General features: G+C 38.8%; 1 protein-coding gene across 15 annotated transcripts; it reads left to right on the top strand.

Moving 5' to 3' along the window:
• Nucleotides 1-1,585: 1,585 nt before the first annotated feature.
• Nucleotides 1,586-15,886, top strand: LOC139117888 (uncharacterized). 15 transcript variants are annotated; one of them, XM_070681196.1, is made up of 5 exons: nt 1,587-1,835; nt 10,251-10,486; nt 12,011-12,245; nt 13,616-13,680; nt 14,915-15,886. In XM_070681196.1, exons 2-4 carry the CDS (start codon nt 10,280-10,282, stop codon nt 13,657-13,659), a joined length of 486 nt encoding a protein of 161 aa, XP_070537297.1. In that variant the 5' UTR covers nt 1,587-1,835; nt 10,251-10,279; the 3' UTR covers nt 13,660-13,680; nt 14,915-15,886. The 15 variants fall into 15 exon arrangements, with proteins under 15 accessions (XP_070537225.1, XP_070537297.1, XP_070537279.1 ...); XM_070681178.1 differs by having other exon boundaries at nt 13,616-13,685; XM_070681213.1 differs by lacking the exon at nt 1,587-1,835 and adding an exon at nt 6,775-6,976.
• Nucleotides 15,887-17,441: the final 1,555 nt, after the last annotated feature.

The raw sequence follows: 17,441 nt of genomic DNA, 5'->3' as shown, positions 1-17,441 counted from the left end.
CATTGTGTTCATGTGGTAGCTTGGCCAGCCAGTGTCTGCTGCCGAGAAGAGCCAAGTGACCGGGTCCCGTCTATATTGGTTGTGTCAATCTATATATATCAGTGGACTCTGATGGTAGCAGGAATGTCAATGTGGAGTGTAAAAGCATGAACATCAAAAAAGACTTACAATCATTGGCTGATATCTTAAATAGATGGTCCAATCATTATCTCGTTGATTCCATGACTATGGGGAGTCGCGTCGTCGTGTTTCCATTTTAATTCTGATTTTGCACAACCGTCGCATATATAGAAGAGATATACTGAGGAACGAAGCGCGACAAACTGTTCTCGTTAACTGTTTAAAAACTCTCTTTCTTTAACAGCATATTTTCCCATTTAAAGAGTTATGTATGATGACAACAGCTAACTTGGAGGAGGCATTTCAATTATAGTTGGTGGGTTCGTAAAATACAGTTTCTTGTTCAAGTTCGATTCCCCAAATCATGTTGAAGTAGTGGGCAGCCTTTCAACACAGCCCGTCATGTCCAATATTATTATTAAAGACCAGATTTTTGTCCAGACCCGAATTCATATGTCAACAATGATAAATTTAAAGGGGTTCGAATGCAAACGATTAAATGTAATTTGAATATTCAGTCCAAACATATATTACCTCGAAAACTTTGAACAAGTCTGCACAAACTGAATATTTGACGCACTTGGAATTGAAAAATAAACCTGGGAATGGAATGTATACGGTATTTTGACGGGTCGTTTGCATCTACAATTTACTTGTAAATTGATGTAATTAATCCAGTACATGAACTCAGGATCTGTGTCACAGTTTTTGTGTTGTCGGAGATTCAAACGCAGAATAAAACGCATTCATTTAAATCTGTCTCACTGCGCATGATTGAGAAATAACTGGGCTTCTCATATTGTGTACGATATTAGTTCAAAATCGTTCTCAGTTTGTTCACTGTGAACAAACAAAACAAGACTGGATACCCGATGACTGAGCCGAATGTGCCCGAACTAAACAGCGCCGTCAACGTCAGGTTGAAAAGTACACCTCGTATAAACACTATTTGGTTATCGCTGTCGTGTATGTCGACCAGTTGAGTTTCCCCGGTTTCTTTGATTTTACACTATTAAGTATGAAATTAACTCTAAACGCCCCTCTCAGAAACTATCATCAAATGAGGTCGCATTTCTTCTTTTCGCGGCGGAAGAATATTTTTCGAAAACCTTGTTTGCTTGTTGCAATTGCGCCATAATAATACAAATATTGATGAATGACATCCTGTAAGGAAATGAAAAATACCTTGAAATTTTATTGTCAGTCTTTGGACTATCAACGCGAAATTTACTGGTCAGTCAGATACAGCACATACAGGAGTTTGTTATGTTCGATTAGGCGCTGACAAAGATGTCTGCCTTCTTTATTGAATAATGGGTGTGGCCAGTGGCCTGTCATGGCTCTCAGTGTGAAGAGATTACAGAACATCTATCTTACCTCCATGGTAGAAGTATAATACAAGCCAATTTGCATCTTAATGAGCTCCAACCGGCCGAATCTGAACACGAGAGCGTAGCTATGAATAATTGATGGCGGGGTCACCAAAGGACGCGGACGGTATCAAACGCAGGAAGCGTTGGAAGTTGTTTACTTGGGGAATCCATGGAAAATCAGTGACCTCGACTTTGGTCACTGGGGTTGAATGACTCAATCGCGTGTGCAGGATGCATGGAGCATTATCAACACAACCTTAGTTCGATTTTCAGATGCTAGCCGACTTCCAATCCTTCAACTTGAACAGGCAAACAAGCTCGTCAGAAGGACCGCAGTGAACGGTAAGTTTGCCTGTTTTAGGCACTGATAAAACACCACAACACGCCGACTGACGCCCACGTGCCTCACAAGTTCCCCTTTGAGCGCCAAAATTTTGTTCGGGAATCGCTTACGCGGCCAGAATACCATATTTGATATTAACACCGGGCATCCTGGAGTTTTTCAAGCAGTATTAATCGCTAACACGTTTTAATATCGATTTCTGCGGACTGAATTCCTCAAGCTATTGAAGTTCTTGGCATCTTGCAAACATTCTTACCAAACACAAATATACCGATTCGAAGTGAGACAGATCTTGTTGTGTTGCCCAACAGAGTAGAGGATCATAACAAAATAATAACCTCGTCTCCATAACAAACCGAGCAACGTTTACATCCGATCGTGTTGCGATCGTATTTTAGTTTTGTGTCACATGATTTCCGAGTGTGCACGGCAGAGTTGTATGACGCCAAAGTTATGCTTAGAGATATTGGTATAGATACATTAACATAGATGCATACTGACACACACATACAAACGGATAGTACGTACAAACAGATAGTACATACATACATACATACATACATACATACATACATACATACATACATACATACATACATACATACATGGCGACACGGTATTTGTAGATATGTATAGGTTCTGGTTTACCACAAAAGACGTGTGTTTATCTTATTTGCAATGAAAGATGGCGTAAAGGAATCTCGCAAGATATTAACATGTTGATACATATTTCGCTATTTGTAGTAGGTTAAGTATATTATCTTACTTCAACGGCACCGGTTATGGCAGTTATATGATACGAACCTTTCACAGTCGGACAATACCTGCCAATATGATTTTGTAACATTATAGAAGGCCAATTTATGCTCGACTTCCAAAATAAATGTATCCATTTGCACTAGGAGTTTTAATTAATATTGTTCGAGACGATAATGAGTCATTATCAATGCAGCATAGTCATGAGCAAAATAATTGTGCATTGTATGTTCACTGAATGTGCAGCGTGACTTTGGAAAAGTTTGCGTCTTTGATAAATCGCTGGGTGGTATTTGCCAAGTTATAAACGATCTTGCCGACGATGATAAAAACGAAGACGAAAAGAATGTGATAGTGGTGGTTACTGTTGTGTGGTGGTGATGATGATGATGACGGCGACGACGACGACGACGACGACGACGATGACGACGACGATGATGATGATGATGATGATGACGACGACGACGACGACGACGACGACGATGCTGATAATGATGATGAAGTGATAATGATGATGATGATGATGATGATGATGATGATGATGATGATAATATGATGGTGACGACCGCCAAACACGTCTAATAACTTGACAGCGCATGCCCCATTACTTCGCGTTCTTCATGATATCATTGATACAATAGAACCGTGATAGCATCGTCGTAAACCACGTGCCTCTTTACGGCAACAGCTCAGCGCTACCCGCCAAGAGATTTTTGCGTAGGTCAGCGGAGCGGAAATTATTGCTCTGGCTTGCGAGAATGCGTGATAGTGATTGAAGGCTAAGCATAGGACCATTGTCGGTTCACAAACAAAAAGCCAATCTTCAACGATCAAAATCAGGGTCACAGTGTTCTATGGTTGGAAGACAAAGTCAAAAGCACATACTTTTCTTGAAGTTCAAGATAATAAGGTCGTTCAACTTTTTGAACTTCACAGTTGCATGGCATACTCTGACGCAAACGGACTAGAATTCTGTCAAAGAATTTAGTCAAAGTTGAGTTTACTGTTTAATTTCAAAATGATTAATGGCCATGATATTTCAGAAATAGCGATAGTTAACCAATATCAAGGGCCGCTGGCTGTAACGTTTGATGATTTTTTTCACTATTTCTGTTTTGTTTTGTATGTAAATAACAAATTTTTGTTCTACTCCCCCAAAGGATGCTGAGAGGCACCCACGATTCAGTTTGTAAATACAGTATATACACTTGTACAATGTTATGTTGTTGTTTACACATAAATTCACGTTTGAAATAGAAAATCCACTCGTCAACAATAACAAAGCAGTTTACACATGCAAGTACAGACTGAGTTGACAAGTAGAATGCTGAGTATTTCAACATTGGGAAGTAGAACAAGAAACTGCAGATGACATTAAGAAATAGAAATAGGAAAAATCGCCTTACGTTAAGTACTTGGCCTTTGAGGGACAACTGTCACTTTTGATAGCATGTCAGTTATTTTGTTTTTGTGGTTATATGATTTAGACACATCGTCTTCTTTTTTCCTGCATAAGTTTGTTCATTTGAAAAAGGCGGAAATTCCAACACAACGAATCGAGGGCGATATGCGATACTGTTGACTAGTTTTTGAGATCGATGTTTGTCCAAACCGATATTCCGTTATCAACAATGACGTTTAATATTGTTCACAGCCCATGTTTAAGATTGAACTCTTGCATTTCGACGTAACAACAAAAATGACAGCCTCTTTAGCTTTCATAACGAGGTCACGTGATTTTTTATTGTAACGAAGGACACACTATATGAGTAAAGTAGTCTTAAGAAAGTGATGTTATCAGTTTGTAAAAACTTTCAGTCTACTTAAAGAAATGATGAACAGATTTATGTTTATGTACATGGTTTAGAGTTTCAGTGATACCGAAACACGCCTTCTTTGATTAGTGACTTTCACTTCTTTTATGGCTATCTAACTTTGACCCCGTTGTTCTCGTCAAAACTAGCAACCTTTGAGGGATGCATTGTTCAAGAAGCTTAGCTTTCCATGATTTGAATTTCTGTCATTCCTTCTTCAAAGCGGACACGGTAATTTCAAAGTTTTAGGTTCTCAGTGGGTGATCTCTCTAGAGAATATGAAATATCTTGTATAGAATTTGAGGGCATCGGAAAATTTGAAGCTATGAAAGGCTTCGTTAGAGTTTGTAGAATTGGAACTCCGCCACAAAACTTTGTAATCATCTGAATGCCTCATTTGCATGATACGATGTATTTGACCATGAATATGAATCCAAAGGCGGATATACGATCGAGTGCTATCACCCTGTTGTCGAAATCCTGGTTCATTGTGCGGTTCATATCATAGACTTCGGAGAGTCATTGCAAGTCGTCCGTGTTTTCTTAAATATTTGCATAATGACACCGTCAAACCCCGCCGATCAGTTTTCAGCAGACACGCGCCATTGGAACACAATAGGCTGTGCATTTCGTCAACTGCGTGAGGAACTCTACAAGAAAAGCATCCTTTTAGTCTTCAAGGGCTTTTTAAGGTGATGGATCTTAAGTCATTTCACAAATTCAATCAGTTTATTGATAAACTTCAATGAATGCCGCACGACTTCTTTTGCCGATTGTTTAGACGTTCCATTTGGATGCACGTTACCCTGTACTTGTTTGGGTTTTGCAGAGGACATCTTGGTGACAAATAGTTTCTGATAAAATGTTAAATGATACTTGAATGGCCTGTGGTCAACAGTGTTACGAACCTACTGCTTGGTGCTGTACATAAAATCACTGTACAAACATAGTGGCGAGTATTTACATGATATCTGTATGTGCTGTACACACTGGTACATTGATACGTAGAGAGAAAAATAGATAATTACATAGATACAGAAATACATAGATACGCACACATGCATAAATCAATCCATCCATCCATCCATCCATCCATACGTACTTACATACATACATACATACATACATACATACATACATACATACATACATACATACATACATACATACATACATACATACATACATACATACGTACGTATGTACGTACGTATGTACATACATACATACATACATACATACATACATACATACATACATACATACATACATACATACATACATACATATATATATAATTGCATACATACATACATTGGCACTGTCAACTCACAGATTAAGACAAGAACGAATATTTACTTTCTGCTGAATAACAACTGAACGTTGTAGTAGTGGCCCGAAATAACGTATTTGTTGACAACATATTCCACTAAAGAATTTGGAAAGTTGCCAGTTTCGCTCTCAAAGTACAAGGAGAAAAATGTGAAAACCAGTGGAGTATTGTAACATTATTACAGGAGTTAAGCGCGCGATCTTGATCTTTGATACCTTACGTGTTAGAAAACACGATCGGACGGAAGATGGATCGTAGTTTTGTCGGGTCAAACTTTAAAAGACGAGTTTCATTAAGGTCCATTGGCCTGGATGGACGATGTGCGGTCTCTTGCAGGGGGAAGGGGTACTCTAAATATTTCCGTACGGGGACCCGCCAAAGTTGAAAGCATCTACACACGTATACTCCCCAAATGGACGAATTGTTAGGAATTTCGTGATAAAAATAAGGGGATATATCAAGGTTGTTACAATTCTATAGCATGCGAATGTTTCCCCAAAAGAATTGGAACATTTCCTTTGTTATTGGCCAATATTTAGTTTTTCCCCAAGAAAAAGTGACCAATTTGGGCGGCATGCACCCCTACACCGTTCTACAGGAATAACCCCAGGGGTCACTTCTGAAGTTTTACAGCTAGCTAAAGTTAGCTTGTGGTGTCACAACCGTGGGCAGAAGTTAAGTATAGCTAGTATAGTAGCTATCGGTATCTTAATTCACAGAAACAAGATGAGACTTTTTTCATGATATATAGAATATGTTTTAATCAAAATGAGAGAGAGAGTGCGAGAGAGAGAGGGTGGAGAGGGAGAGAGGGGATCGCAGACGAGCGATAGAGTGGACATCTTAGAAAGGAAAAGAGGAAGATTTTCACAGTAAAATCTATTCTGATATGTTTTACAAGACTCTACTCGATGTACTCTGAAAAAGTGAAAGAAAAACACTATGAGAGCTGCTCCAACAACTTCTTATTCAAATGGCGTATGGACGCACCTTCTGATGACGTCATTTCTACTGATATCCATCGGTAAATATGGGTCACTGACCCTCTCATGAGCGACACTTAACGGTAACAGCAACGGACCAGTTCTCTCTAAATATAGTTACACTCCAAAATACCGTACGCTGTGCACGGCACGACTGCTTAGCTCCTGTGTTCCTCACCGAAGTCCACGCAGAAATTTTCCCGCCAGGAGCTGTTCGTCTGCGCCAGGATTTACGCGCTCTCAATTTTTATTGGGTAAGAACAGTAATATACACAGAGCATCTGCCGTTCACTACAGCTTCGTTCTGAGTTCAAACGTCAGTCTTCCCGCGCTCTAATTTGGCACACATTTTCCCCTGACAACCACTTCTACAGGTAGGCTAGTTAATAAGTTATTTCCACCAGCTTGTGAGTGTTTATAGAATTATTTGCGCTCTTCCACGTTTGTTGAACCGAGCATATATTACCAGGCGAGTCATTCACACGCTACTTCGAACGCCTGACAACGGACGCCCACATGGTCATCGGAAGTTGAAGACACGAAATATCCGCTCTAGAAAAAAGGAGCAACATATCAATAGTTTCAGAAGAATTCTTATTTGTGGAAGGATGTTCGAAGATTTCCAAGTAAACATCGAGTCTATAGTATTTTTAAGCTTGCTTTAATGTTTAATTCGCAAGGTGTACGAACCGTGGCCACGTGCACTGCTGTCGTACGATAACGAAGGCCGGCGATGTCAACACAGTACTCTAACATCACTGTGTGAAATATCGCAATATCGTCATGAGATCTTTTATGATATATAAATACTCAAGCTTGTTTTAATGTAGGCATGGTTTTACGTCTAATGAGAGGATAAATTCTATAATTAAATCCTAGGCAACAGATATAGGCCTACACTTAGATTATTTTGTATAGGGGTACATTCGTCCTGCACTCTTATTCAACAGCCACAACAGGAGGGAAAGAGGTATAGAGAGTGTATAGAGAGCTGCATATTTACGCGTTGTAGGTTCGAGCGACGCTGTGTAAACTGACCAAAATTTCGTCAGAATCAAATTCGAACAGGGGTCGCAATTAGAAAGCCACTGGTATTCGTATCTTAGGCGAGTTATACGCGCAACAAAACCATGAGACACAGACATTTATACGGGCATCAAGAATACCCGATTATCTTTACAAATCAAAGAAAGAAAGAAACAGAAAATGGAACGGTCACCTTACGATAGAACGACAAAAATGACCGAATCTTTGAGTGGAGAACTTGCAAGACTATTTGCGTACGCCATTTGTGGATGTAGAATTTTATGAACCAATCGTCTTCATTCAGAATTTCCTTTAATTTTCTTTAACTCGAGATAAAATCGAAGTTTGTTGTAATTACATTTAAGTATGCTATACAGGCTGTAGTCATACCGTATAGTGGGTGAACTTTTAAGTTATTGTTTATTCTCGATGTGTCACGTCTGTAAACTTGAATACAGTACCATTTCCGTTTGAAAACCATCGTTTAACTGTCTATTTTACAACGGTTGAATTTGGTGAACAGCAGTCTGCCCTTCACTGGCAGGGTCACAAGGATCCCGCTTGTAGCAGTGTGGCCTGATATCTTTTGTGTGCCATTTCGAGTGAATCAAGTTATTATGACGTCATCGTATCGTTGGCTTTTCCCAGCCGTCTCAGGTCAAAATCCGTACCCTTTCGATCCGACTGGGTGTCTTTTGGCGCCAAAACGACCATACGGTTGTGGCATTGTAATAGTGTAGTATTGATATCCTACAGATAACGTTCAGCGCACTGATCACATCTGAAATTGCAAAGTAGGGCCTACTTGATCGGCAGCCAGTTTGTTCCCCAGTGGTGGCAGTCCCCGGGTTGGTGGGTACCCATGCGCGTTACCAAATTCACGGAAAAGGGGGTGTTTTTCTTCAGTCATCTCGGAGATTCTAGGTCCGTGAAATCGAGAAAAAGGGGTACTTTTTCAGAGTAACCTCCGAGATTAGGTGTATTGTCACACAGGAGCCAGCAGAGAACTCCAGATCCAAACGGATAAGGAAGATGATTGTGTATGAATGTGACTAAAATCAGGTGAGGACAAACATTTGTGATGTATGTACATGTATACAAAGTCAACCTCCAGGGTCAACCCTGGAAGTCAACATACTAACCTCCTAGATTTCGAAAATAGGGGTATGTTTTTTACAGCTAATTTCTCCCAGATTTGCCACAAATAGGGGGTGTTTTTCTCAGAAATATTCTAGGAAAGGGGGTACTTTTCAAACTTGGGTAACAAGCATGGGTACCCACCAACCCGGGGACTGCCACCGCCGGGGTTTGTTCACACGCTCGCCGAGATATTTTACTTGTCGCTACTTGCAGAGTCCAACAATACATATATCCATACATTAAAAATAATATATTACTTAAAAATCAGGGTGCATATACAGTTTACTAACCGATAGAAATACGGAAGTTTGACTTGCAACCGGCATATTGCTAATTTGGAGCGGACGTTGAATAAATGTTTGTTTACGTCAGACCATGGTGTTTACTCGTTAAATTGACCATGGTCGAACGACCAAATAGCCAGCCCTCTTGGAATTCAACCGGCTTTTATGTTGGCGAAGAAGTGGAAATAGTGTCTATTGACGATGTGATGTGTTTACTCGCCTAGCGACGAAACATCGCTGACACCGTCAGATCTGCGACAGGAAGACGATGTCACTGAACCGTGTCGTCACTCGACACACACCGAGGTCTGGGATTGTTGAATATATACATTCTTTATGCACGTCTCGTTCACAGGAATATTTTAACTCTCATTCCAGCTGCCATAAATAACCCTTTTTCGCGGATAACCAAGAATTTGTCCTGCCTATGTTCAATCTGTCAATTTTCATGGGGCAAATTTGAACCTCAACTGAGGCTGTACTTCGTGAGTAGTTCTCTAGTAACTGGTACGTACGTGTACCAGTGAAAGTTGCCGCCATTCGATGCGGCGGTGTTGTGTCGTCTTGCGTTGTGCCGTGTTACATTTAAGTTTCACCGTATTCTGTCACCGTGTGATCGGTGTCGCAAAATTAATCCCATGATATATGTCATGTTATATTTGCGTCATACTAATATATTTGTATGTCATGCCATGTAATGTCTTGTCATCAAGTTCCGATTTTAAAGGAAATTTCCAAGAAATTGTAATGCCTCCGTGGCGTATGATGACTTTTGTGATATCGAACAAGTGAGCATGGGCGGCCTTCTCAAAGAATGTTGGCGCCATGGACATGTTATGGACAAAAGTGACGATCATTTAAGCCACACAAATCTGGATGCGAGACCCAAACTGAAGGGTTTTCCATATATATATATATATATATATATATATATATATATATATATATATATATATATATATATATATATATATATATATATATTTCTTCACCCTTGCCTGTGTAATAAGGAGCTCACGGGTACATGATCGAGTTACGGTAAAGTTACATTAATTGTCCATTCAAATTGTGTTTATAGGTGTATGATCAGGTGACGGATATAAACCAATGGCTGACACTCACGAGAAGACGGACAAAGTCAGCGAGAAGCGAGAGGCGGGTAGCGACACCGTCGTTGAAGACGCGAAAGTAGACGAGCACCATGATCAGGGGAAATTGACTTTGCCAGATTCCGAAAAGTTACCAGCATCGAGTGACTATGCCACTGCCAAGAAGAGAATCGAGGGTCAGCTTGAAATGTTGAGACGAGATCTTGTGAGTTTTTTAAATTTTATCTCTAAGCCTAACGTGATATTGTCACTGCTTTTCGACCCCCCCCCCCACACGAACTCAAAGAGGAAGGATTGCAGTTTACCTGTAGGGGACCTCTCATTCCAGATGGTAATAGAGTAATACATGTTAGTGTAAGCTTATGTACTAGTATGTATGTATGTATGTATGTATGTATGTATGTATGTATGTATGTATGTATGTATGTATGTATGTATGTATGTATGTATGTATGTATGTATGTATGTATGTGTGTGTGTGTGTGTGTGTGTGTGTGTGTATGTATGTATGTATGTATGTATGTATGTATGTATGTATGTATGTATGTGTTGTGTGTATATGCATATATGTCGGTCGGTCGGTCGGTAGGTATTGTACAGTAAGCCAACATATTCTTTTGCGATCATAGTACAGCTGTGTATATTTTCAAGTTTAAGAGAGTCGCTAGTATATCAATCAATGACCAACATATATGTACAATTAATGCGATCATACACCGGCCGTGCAGTCGTATTTCATGAGAGGATATTGTATGACACATTTTGATGCCATTCCCATCGGCGATTCATTTCAATACTCTTACAATTATTTTCTCCTTAACAATTGTGTGGACTTAATTCGAAACCTGTAGCCAAATAAACCCTCTATTGTCTTGGTATTTACATTTCAGGCAGAATACGCCTCGGAACTGATATTTGAACTCACAAATTTTTTCAGTAATTTATTGTTTACCGCCTGTTGGGGTTTATTATAAAGCTTACGGTGTAACTATGGTTTTCCCAGCTAATGAATGTTTTGAATGTTTTGAAAACCGACACGTTGATTTCAAGTGTCGATACTGAGTTATTCGTTTCGTTAGTACCAAATTTTTGCACGGTGACCTCTGTCTTTATGCTTGATTTCGAAAGGGCTTGTTTTTTATCGTTTCTTTGCCGAAATTTTTTGCAAAAGAGTAAGTCTTTCAATTTCGAGGCGCACTACCTGCCATTTTAGCCCGGGGTCTCAAACATCGACAAATTCCCGGTAATGTGCCCCGCTATAAAAATGAACAGCGACTTTTTGAGTCTAATTATAAAAGTTAATTATATTTCGAACGATATGTTGGAAATTTTAAACTTTTTCATTTCATATGCATATTAATTTCCCAAGTTTCGAAACCACACAGTTTGTATGTTTTCTGCAGATACGCGGGTGTACTCCACAACAAAATCATTGCATTCAGAAGTGTTTATTGACGTCATATATCGCCTACTCAGCAAGTTTTAAACACAGGTGTGAAGTATAACAATCAAGATATAAACATTGCTGTGGGCGGCTTGTAATCGAAGTTACCCAAATGTCGATTGGATGTGAGACCTTAGTGACGTAACTGGTACAGGGTATCGTGCACACTATGTTGCAATCGATATTTTACAAGGAAAATTTCATTCGATGCGCTATTCTCTCGAGACAGTGAAATTTCGTTGTTCTTGATTTTTTAATGACCTGTTGTTGTTGTTTTGTTCGTAGACTATGATGCAAACGCAAGACCAATCATTGCTAAGGCAATTGCTACACATCCATGAAATGATTGGTCAACTTAGCGGCCAGAGATTCCGCCGGAGCAGCGTGGCTACGGCTCTTGGAGGTGGTGTAGTGGAGGTTGAGATACAAGAAATCATAGAGAGATTATCGCCAAGGAGACTGCGCAGTTTCAGTTTGTCAACCACAGACCACGAAGATTTACCTGAGTTTGCGTTCGATGGTGAGTTTACCATTCGCACAATTATCTCAAGGTTTTAATGCTATGTCACACGCGCGCGTTACAAAAACACAGTTGTTACGCTTTTGCTTTATTTTGACAAATCATTGGATGACCATACAGAGAGAAAACTTCATTGCTATGGTTACATGGGAAGCAGCGGTGATTCCAAGCAACAAGCTTCTTGTCATCTATTTGTTCACCGCTCTGTCCTCGTTCACCATCTAATAGCTACCGATTGCTGATTTTCATTACAGTATGTGTGTGTATATGTTGTAGAGTGTGTGTATGTGTGTATGTGTATGTATGTATGGGCAGTGTTCTCCCTGAATAAGGTAACAGGGGCGTGGCGCCCTCTTGTAAATTCCGAACGCCCCTTGCCAGAAATGAAAAAGATTTATTTTTTTTGAAAAATAAAACAATAAAATATACGGGAAAAAAAGTTGACAGTGATTTACAAGCAAATGCAAGCGTGATCGTCGATCCTGCAGGCTGCAAACGTAATTCTCATCGATCTTGCAAATCTCGCGAGTTTGTGATGTCATCCAAGATCATAAGCCCATGTACGTGCAACTTATCGATGGCAGCCATATTTGCATGGCTTAGGCCGTAACGTATATCGTTAACCACGGTCCCTCCATAGGGACCGTGCATTAGGTAACTGACTTAGCTGAGCCAAGGAGCTTGAGCCAAACCAAGGACAGCAGAGTACACTGAAGTTTTTATAGGAGGTTAGAATTTTGCTTGTGTATTCCTTCCCAAAGCAAAACGACCTATTTTTAGACTCGGCCGGAGGATGAGAACACGTGAGTGCTATGGTGATAATTTTGACATCGATGAATAAATGTATGTCTGTCGCTATGTTTTCGTTTTCAAAAAATGTAATCTTTATTGAAATCAGTGAACTGGAATAAAAGTTGTGGAACACTGTCTCAGATTTCTTTTCCTTTGAGTTTTTTATACGAAAAAAATCTGAAAAAAATACTCCCCAAGTGCCACCAAATAACACCATTTTAACCTCTGTTTTTCAAAAGCTCCAACGGCAGGAGGGGGACACCCCCCTCCTGACCTCCCGCCGCGACCGCTTACGCGGCCGCTTTTGGTGCTTCGCAACACATCTTCGCCCTCTTGTAAAAAAATCCTGGGGAGAACACTGTATGTGGATCACCGTGCATTTTGTAACAGTATTTACTTATCCACGTGTGTACCTACATTATCAATCTACTTCTTTATGTATACTTTTATAACTGTTACAAAAATTTCTCTTTCTACTGAGCGCATGTCGTACTGTTACGCCGTTACCGCCAACCAGTCATTTCCATTTACGTCATGTTAAAACAAAAACCGCACATTTTTGTATTGTTTTATTCCAGAATCATTTGACCAGCTTAGCTGTTCGTATCCTTCTGCTTTCTGAATGGGGTTCATGGCAAAGCAAGTAAGGTACACGTGTGCTTTTATGTGTTGTTCATCACTAGGTGGCGCTATAAGATAAACTCGACATTTCATGTTTCACCATTCAAGTTTTATTTGCATCTTTCGAAAGCAAATTTCTTTCTCAGATTGTGAACAGTTTTCCGGAGCAAGTCAGCCAAGTCTGGCCTCAACACATTGATTTCTAGTGGTATAACGCCCAAGACGCGATTTTATATGGGTCTAACATACTTGCTGTTTAATCTTTTGCTGGATAGTCGCTCCGGGTCTTTTGACTGAATGCGACAAATAGCTATTGTGTCAAGTGCAGCTATTGAAACTCTTTAGTATATATTTAGTATATATATATATATATATATATATATATATATATATATATATATATGTGTGTGTGTGTGTGTGTTATTTATGTGTGTATGTATGTGTGTGTGTGTGTGTAAGATTTACAGATTAACCTAATTTTTAACCTTTGTGAACCAGCAATAATCATAAACCATATTCAGACAAGTTATTTCTGTGTAAAATGTTGCCCGGAACTAATACTCATTTGCGAGTATTCCTAGGTATGGTGGACTTGACGAAAATGATTTGACATACGCCACCAAGGCGTTTTATTTGCTTTTGTTTTTTCCTGTGTCTTTGAAGTTAGAAGCAACTTGACACAAACAAATTCAGAAAAAAATCGCTTCGGACGGTATAATTATATTACTAAACGAACAGATAAAATTTATCATTCTGTGTTTTGCATATTGACCCGTCCGCCTTCTCTAGCAGTGTGACGTAATCGTTCATCGTTGTTCGGTAGCGGTATTAGCAAATTATCAACATTTCGAAGGGAAATTATTGACTAAAACCACACTTGCTTAAACAAGTCCACACTAGCAAGATAACAATAAAAAACAAACATAAATAAGTAGAAAAATAAATAAATAAGCAAATAAATAAATAAATAAATAGGTAACTAAAATGTTTTTTCAACATGCAACCATTGGATGTTTAGGCCTTGTAAAAATATATGTGTGTGTCTGGTAAGCTGACCGACTCTAGGCCTATTTTCGCATTTTCAAAAATTACGATTCAATTCCATAAAGTTAGCTGTATTTTACGGGTCTCAGCCAACAAAAAGGTACGTTAAAAATCCTCCGTCCTACTACCAAAATTTTCAGAGGTATGTTACCGGAGACACGTTTTTTTTTATTTTGGCCTGATGGAGATATTTCTGATTTGTTTACCAATAGACTGTAACGAGTCTTGCTTCTCTCGGCAATCAGCGATAATTGAAGACCTGAATTCAACGGTGTGATGAAGGTCAATGTTCCCGGGGTCAACACAACTACAAGGTCAGACCGAAGCAGTTGCATTCAAATGAATAAACTAGACTGACCTGGAAGACTTCAGCTGGAAGCTGCCACCAATAGAAGTGGAAAACGGTTGTGACAATTACACAGATTCTGGACAAAAGAACATTATGATGATTACGATTAAATTGTTTGACAAAAAAAAACTTATGATGGAAATTAAGATTTCGAAAGAAAAAAAAAATTCTCTGTACATATTTGCTAATATACAAATTTTTCTACTGCAAAAAAGAGCAGCTTTAATATATGTATTTCGCGGACACCGCTTCGGACTTGCGGAGTTTGCCTGTTGTAATTATAACTGTTGCAATATTGACCAAGCAATTTTTTTACACCGGACTACTTTCCATCGTTTTTCAGATTAAGTCACTCATATACACTTTTTCCTAAACTTTACATTCTTCTTTGAACTCAAACGAGTACAGAAAAGCAAAGGATGGAGTAGATAGTTGCCGAAGACTGCTAGTCTAGGAACACCAAGCACTGTGACCTACTTCTCTACGTCATTTGAAATCAACAAAAATGTCAAAATTCATCCCTGAAATACAACATCTGTAGAGCCTGATAATTCCTGTTGATCAAGTAATGCGAGCTGTCCGTGGCTGATCACTTGTCAGAAATTTTAAGTGTGCTAATTTCTCAAATGTTTGACAAATTTTAAAGTGGTCAACATTTTGTTTTTAATGTTTGTTTGATTGTAGATAAATAAAAATTGTAATGTGTGTAATAAGCAAACATTTTCCTTGATGAAATTACGCCGACGTTTTGGTTTTTTTATTGTGTTTGACTTATTTATTTTGACATTTGCACGTTTTCTATCGATGAAATAAACTTTTTACAGCTGTTAAATCCTGTTCCGATTCGCCTGTGTGTTTGCTCATCATATTGTTCATCACTGTTTATGAAATGCAGAGATCATGGAATCCCGCAGTGGCAGAGCGGGTGCATGGTATAGAGGTCTGATTGTGCTAATGTCTGTCGGGCCATTTACAGAAATTTCTTTGTTTGCTGTCCTCGGATGTTTGAAAAACTTTCCAGCCAGCCAGGGAAAAAACCAAAACAGACAAAAACCACAAGTGTTTTAACAAGCTCACTTTTTATTTTATTCCATTTTGAAAAATAATATTTTTGTTTGTAATAAATGTTAAAATTGTGTTTATTTTCTTGATTTTCTCTGTAAACCTACTAGCTCGCAGACGGAAAAGAAAGATTTTTATTTAAAGCGCCTAATGATAATTACAATTTCTCCGTCAACAATTGTAACTTCTCAGCCTTTTCGTCAGTTCTGTAAGCTTTTTCGTTCATCGTGTCTCTGTCCGAGGTACATCTCTTGCCTGTGTTTGTTTCCTTCAAGACTAGAAGGACCAGGGCAAATATAACGTCAACATAGGTCCAACAATAATCGGTGTCATTCAAGATTCATAATGGTGTTCTCTGGTGGCATCTGAGGGAGGTGCCATTTGACTAATTCATTGAACATTTAGCTGAGACTGAAACAGTACTTTTGTTGTTTGCCTTAAAAGTGGCTCACATAAAACAAAACAAACAAACAAACATGATTTTTTGTTTGTATTATTTATGACACTTAAGTTTTGCCTCACTCCTTGAAACTTAATTGATGAATAAGCCTATTTATCAGATGTTCCCATTGTGTTCGTCCGTCTTCTGCATTTAGGACTTAAAGTGATGAAAATACCCAAGCAAGACAACAAACACACACAAGTTGATGTAATACAATAGCAATAATCCCCGCCGAAGTCGGGTATCCACTCGATTTTAGTACAATCCGCTCCATATATCGGCTCGTGCTATATGTCGCACATTGTACCAAAATCTCGTGTATACCCTCCTGCGGCGGGGGTTATTGCTTAAATAATGCTGATAATTTCTCAACTATGTCAATATATATGACGTACTCGATAAATGCCGATTAATTTCATACTATAAGTGCTATCACCTGTCGAGTACAGTACAAATTTTGGAAAAGAGAAACATAAGGAATAGTGGTCGTGAAAAAGAAATCAGCATTTTCGCATATACATTAAAAATATTGAGCAGGTCTGGTATAATTTGCCTACTTTAGATGAAATATAAATAATAAATAAATAATGGCAAATAAACAAAGAACAATGAATAAATAAACAAGTGAGCAATCAGACATAAACGAATGAACAAACAAACAAAATATAAATAATAAATAAATGAATTAATTTATTAATTCATCATCAATCAACAAATAAATAATAAATAGATGATTAAATAATTATTATTGAAACGACAAACAGTTACAGTATAACCCCCGTTCACGCCGTGGAGGGCGATATCTCGAATTGCGCTTGTTTCTCACTTTTATGTCCGTTCCTTTACCAGACTACGTTCGTTGAGCAACGGCTTGTGGCGACTGTGT

This window comes from Ptychodera flava, chromosome 2, assembly GCF_041260155.1.
Source record: "Ptychodera flava strain L36383 chromosome 2, AS_Pfla_20210202, whole genome shotgun sequence".
Taxonomy (NCBI): domain Eukaryota; kingdom Metazoa; phylum Hemichordata; class Enteropneusta; family Ptychoderidae; genus Ptychodera; species Ptychodera flava.
The sequence above is the reverse complement of the archived record's forward strand: the minus strand, read 5'-3'. Positions and strand labels throughout refer to the sequence as shown.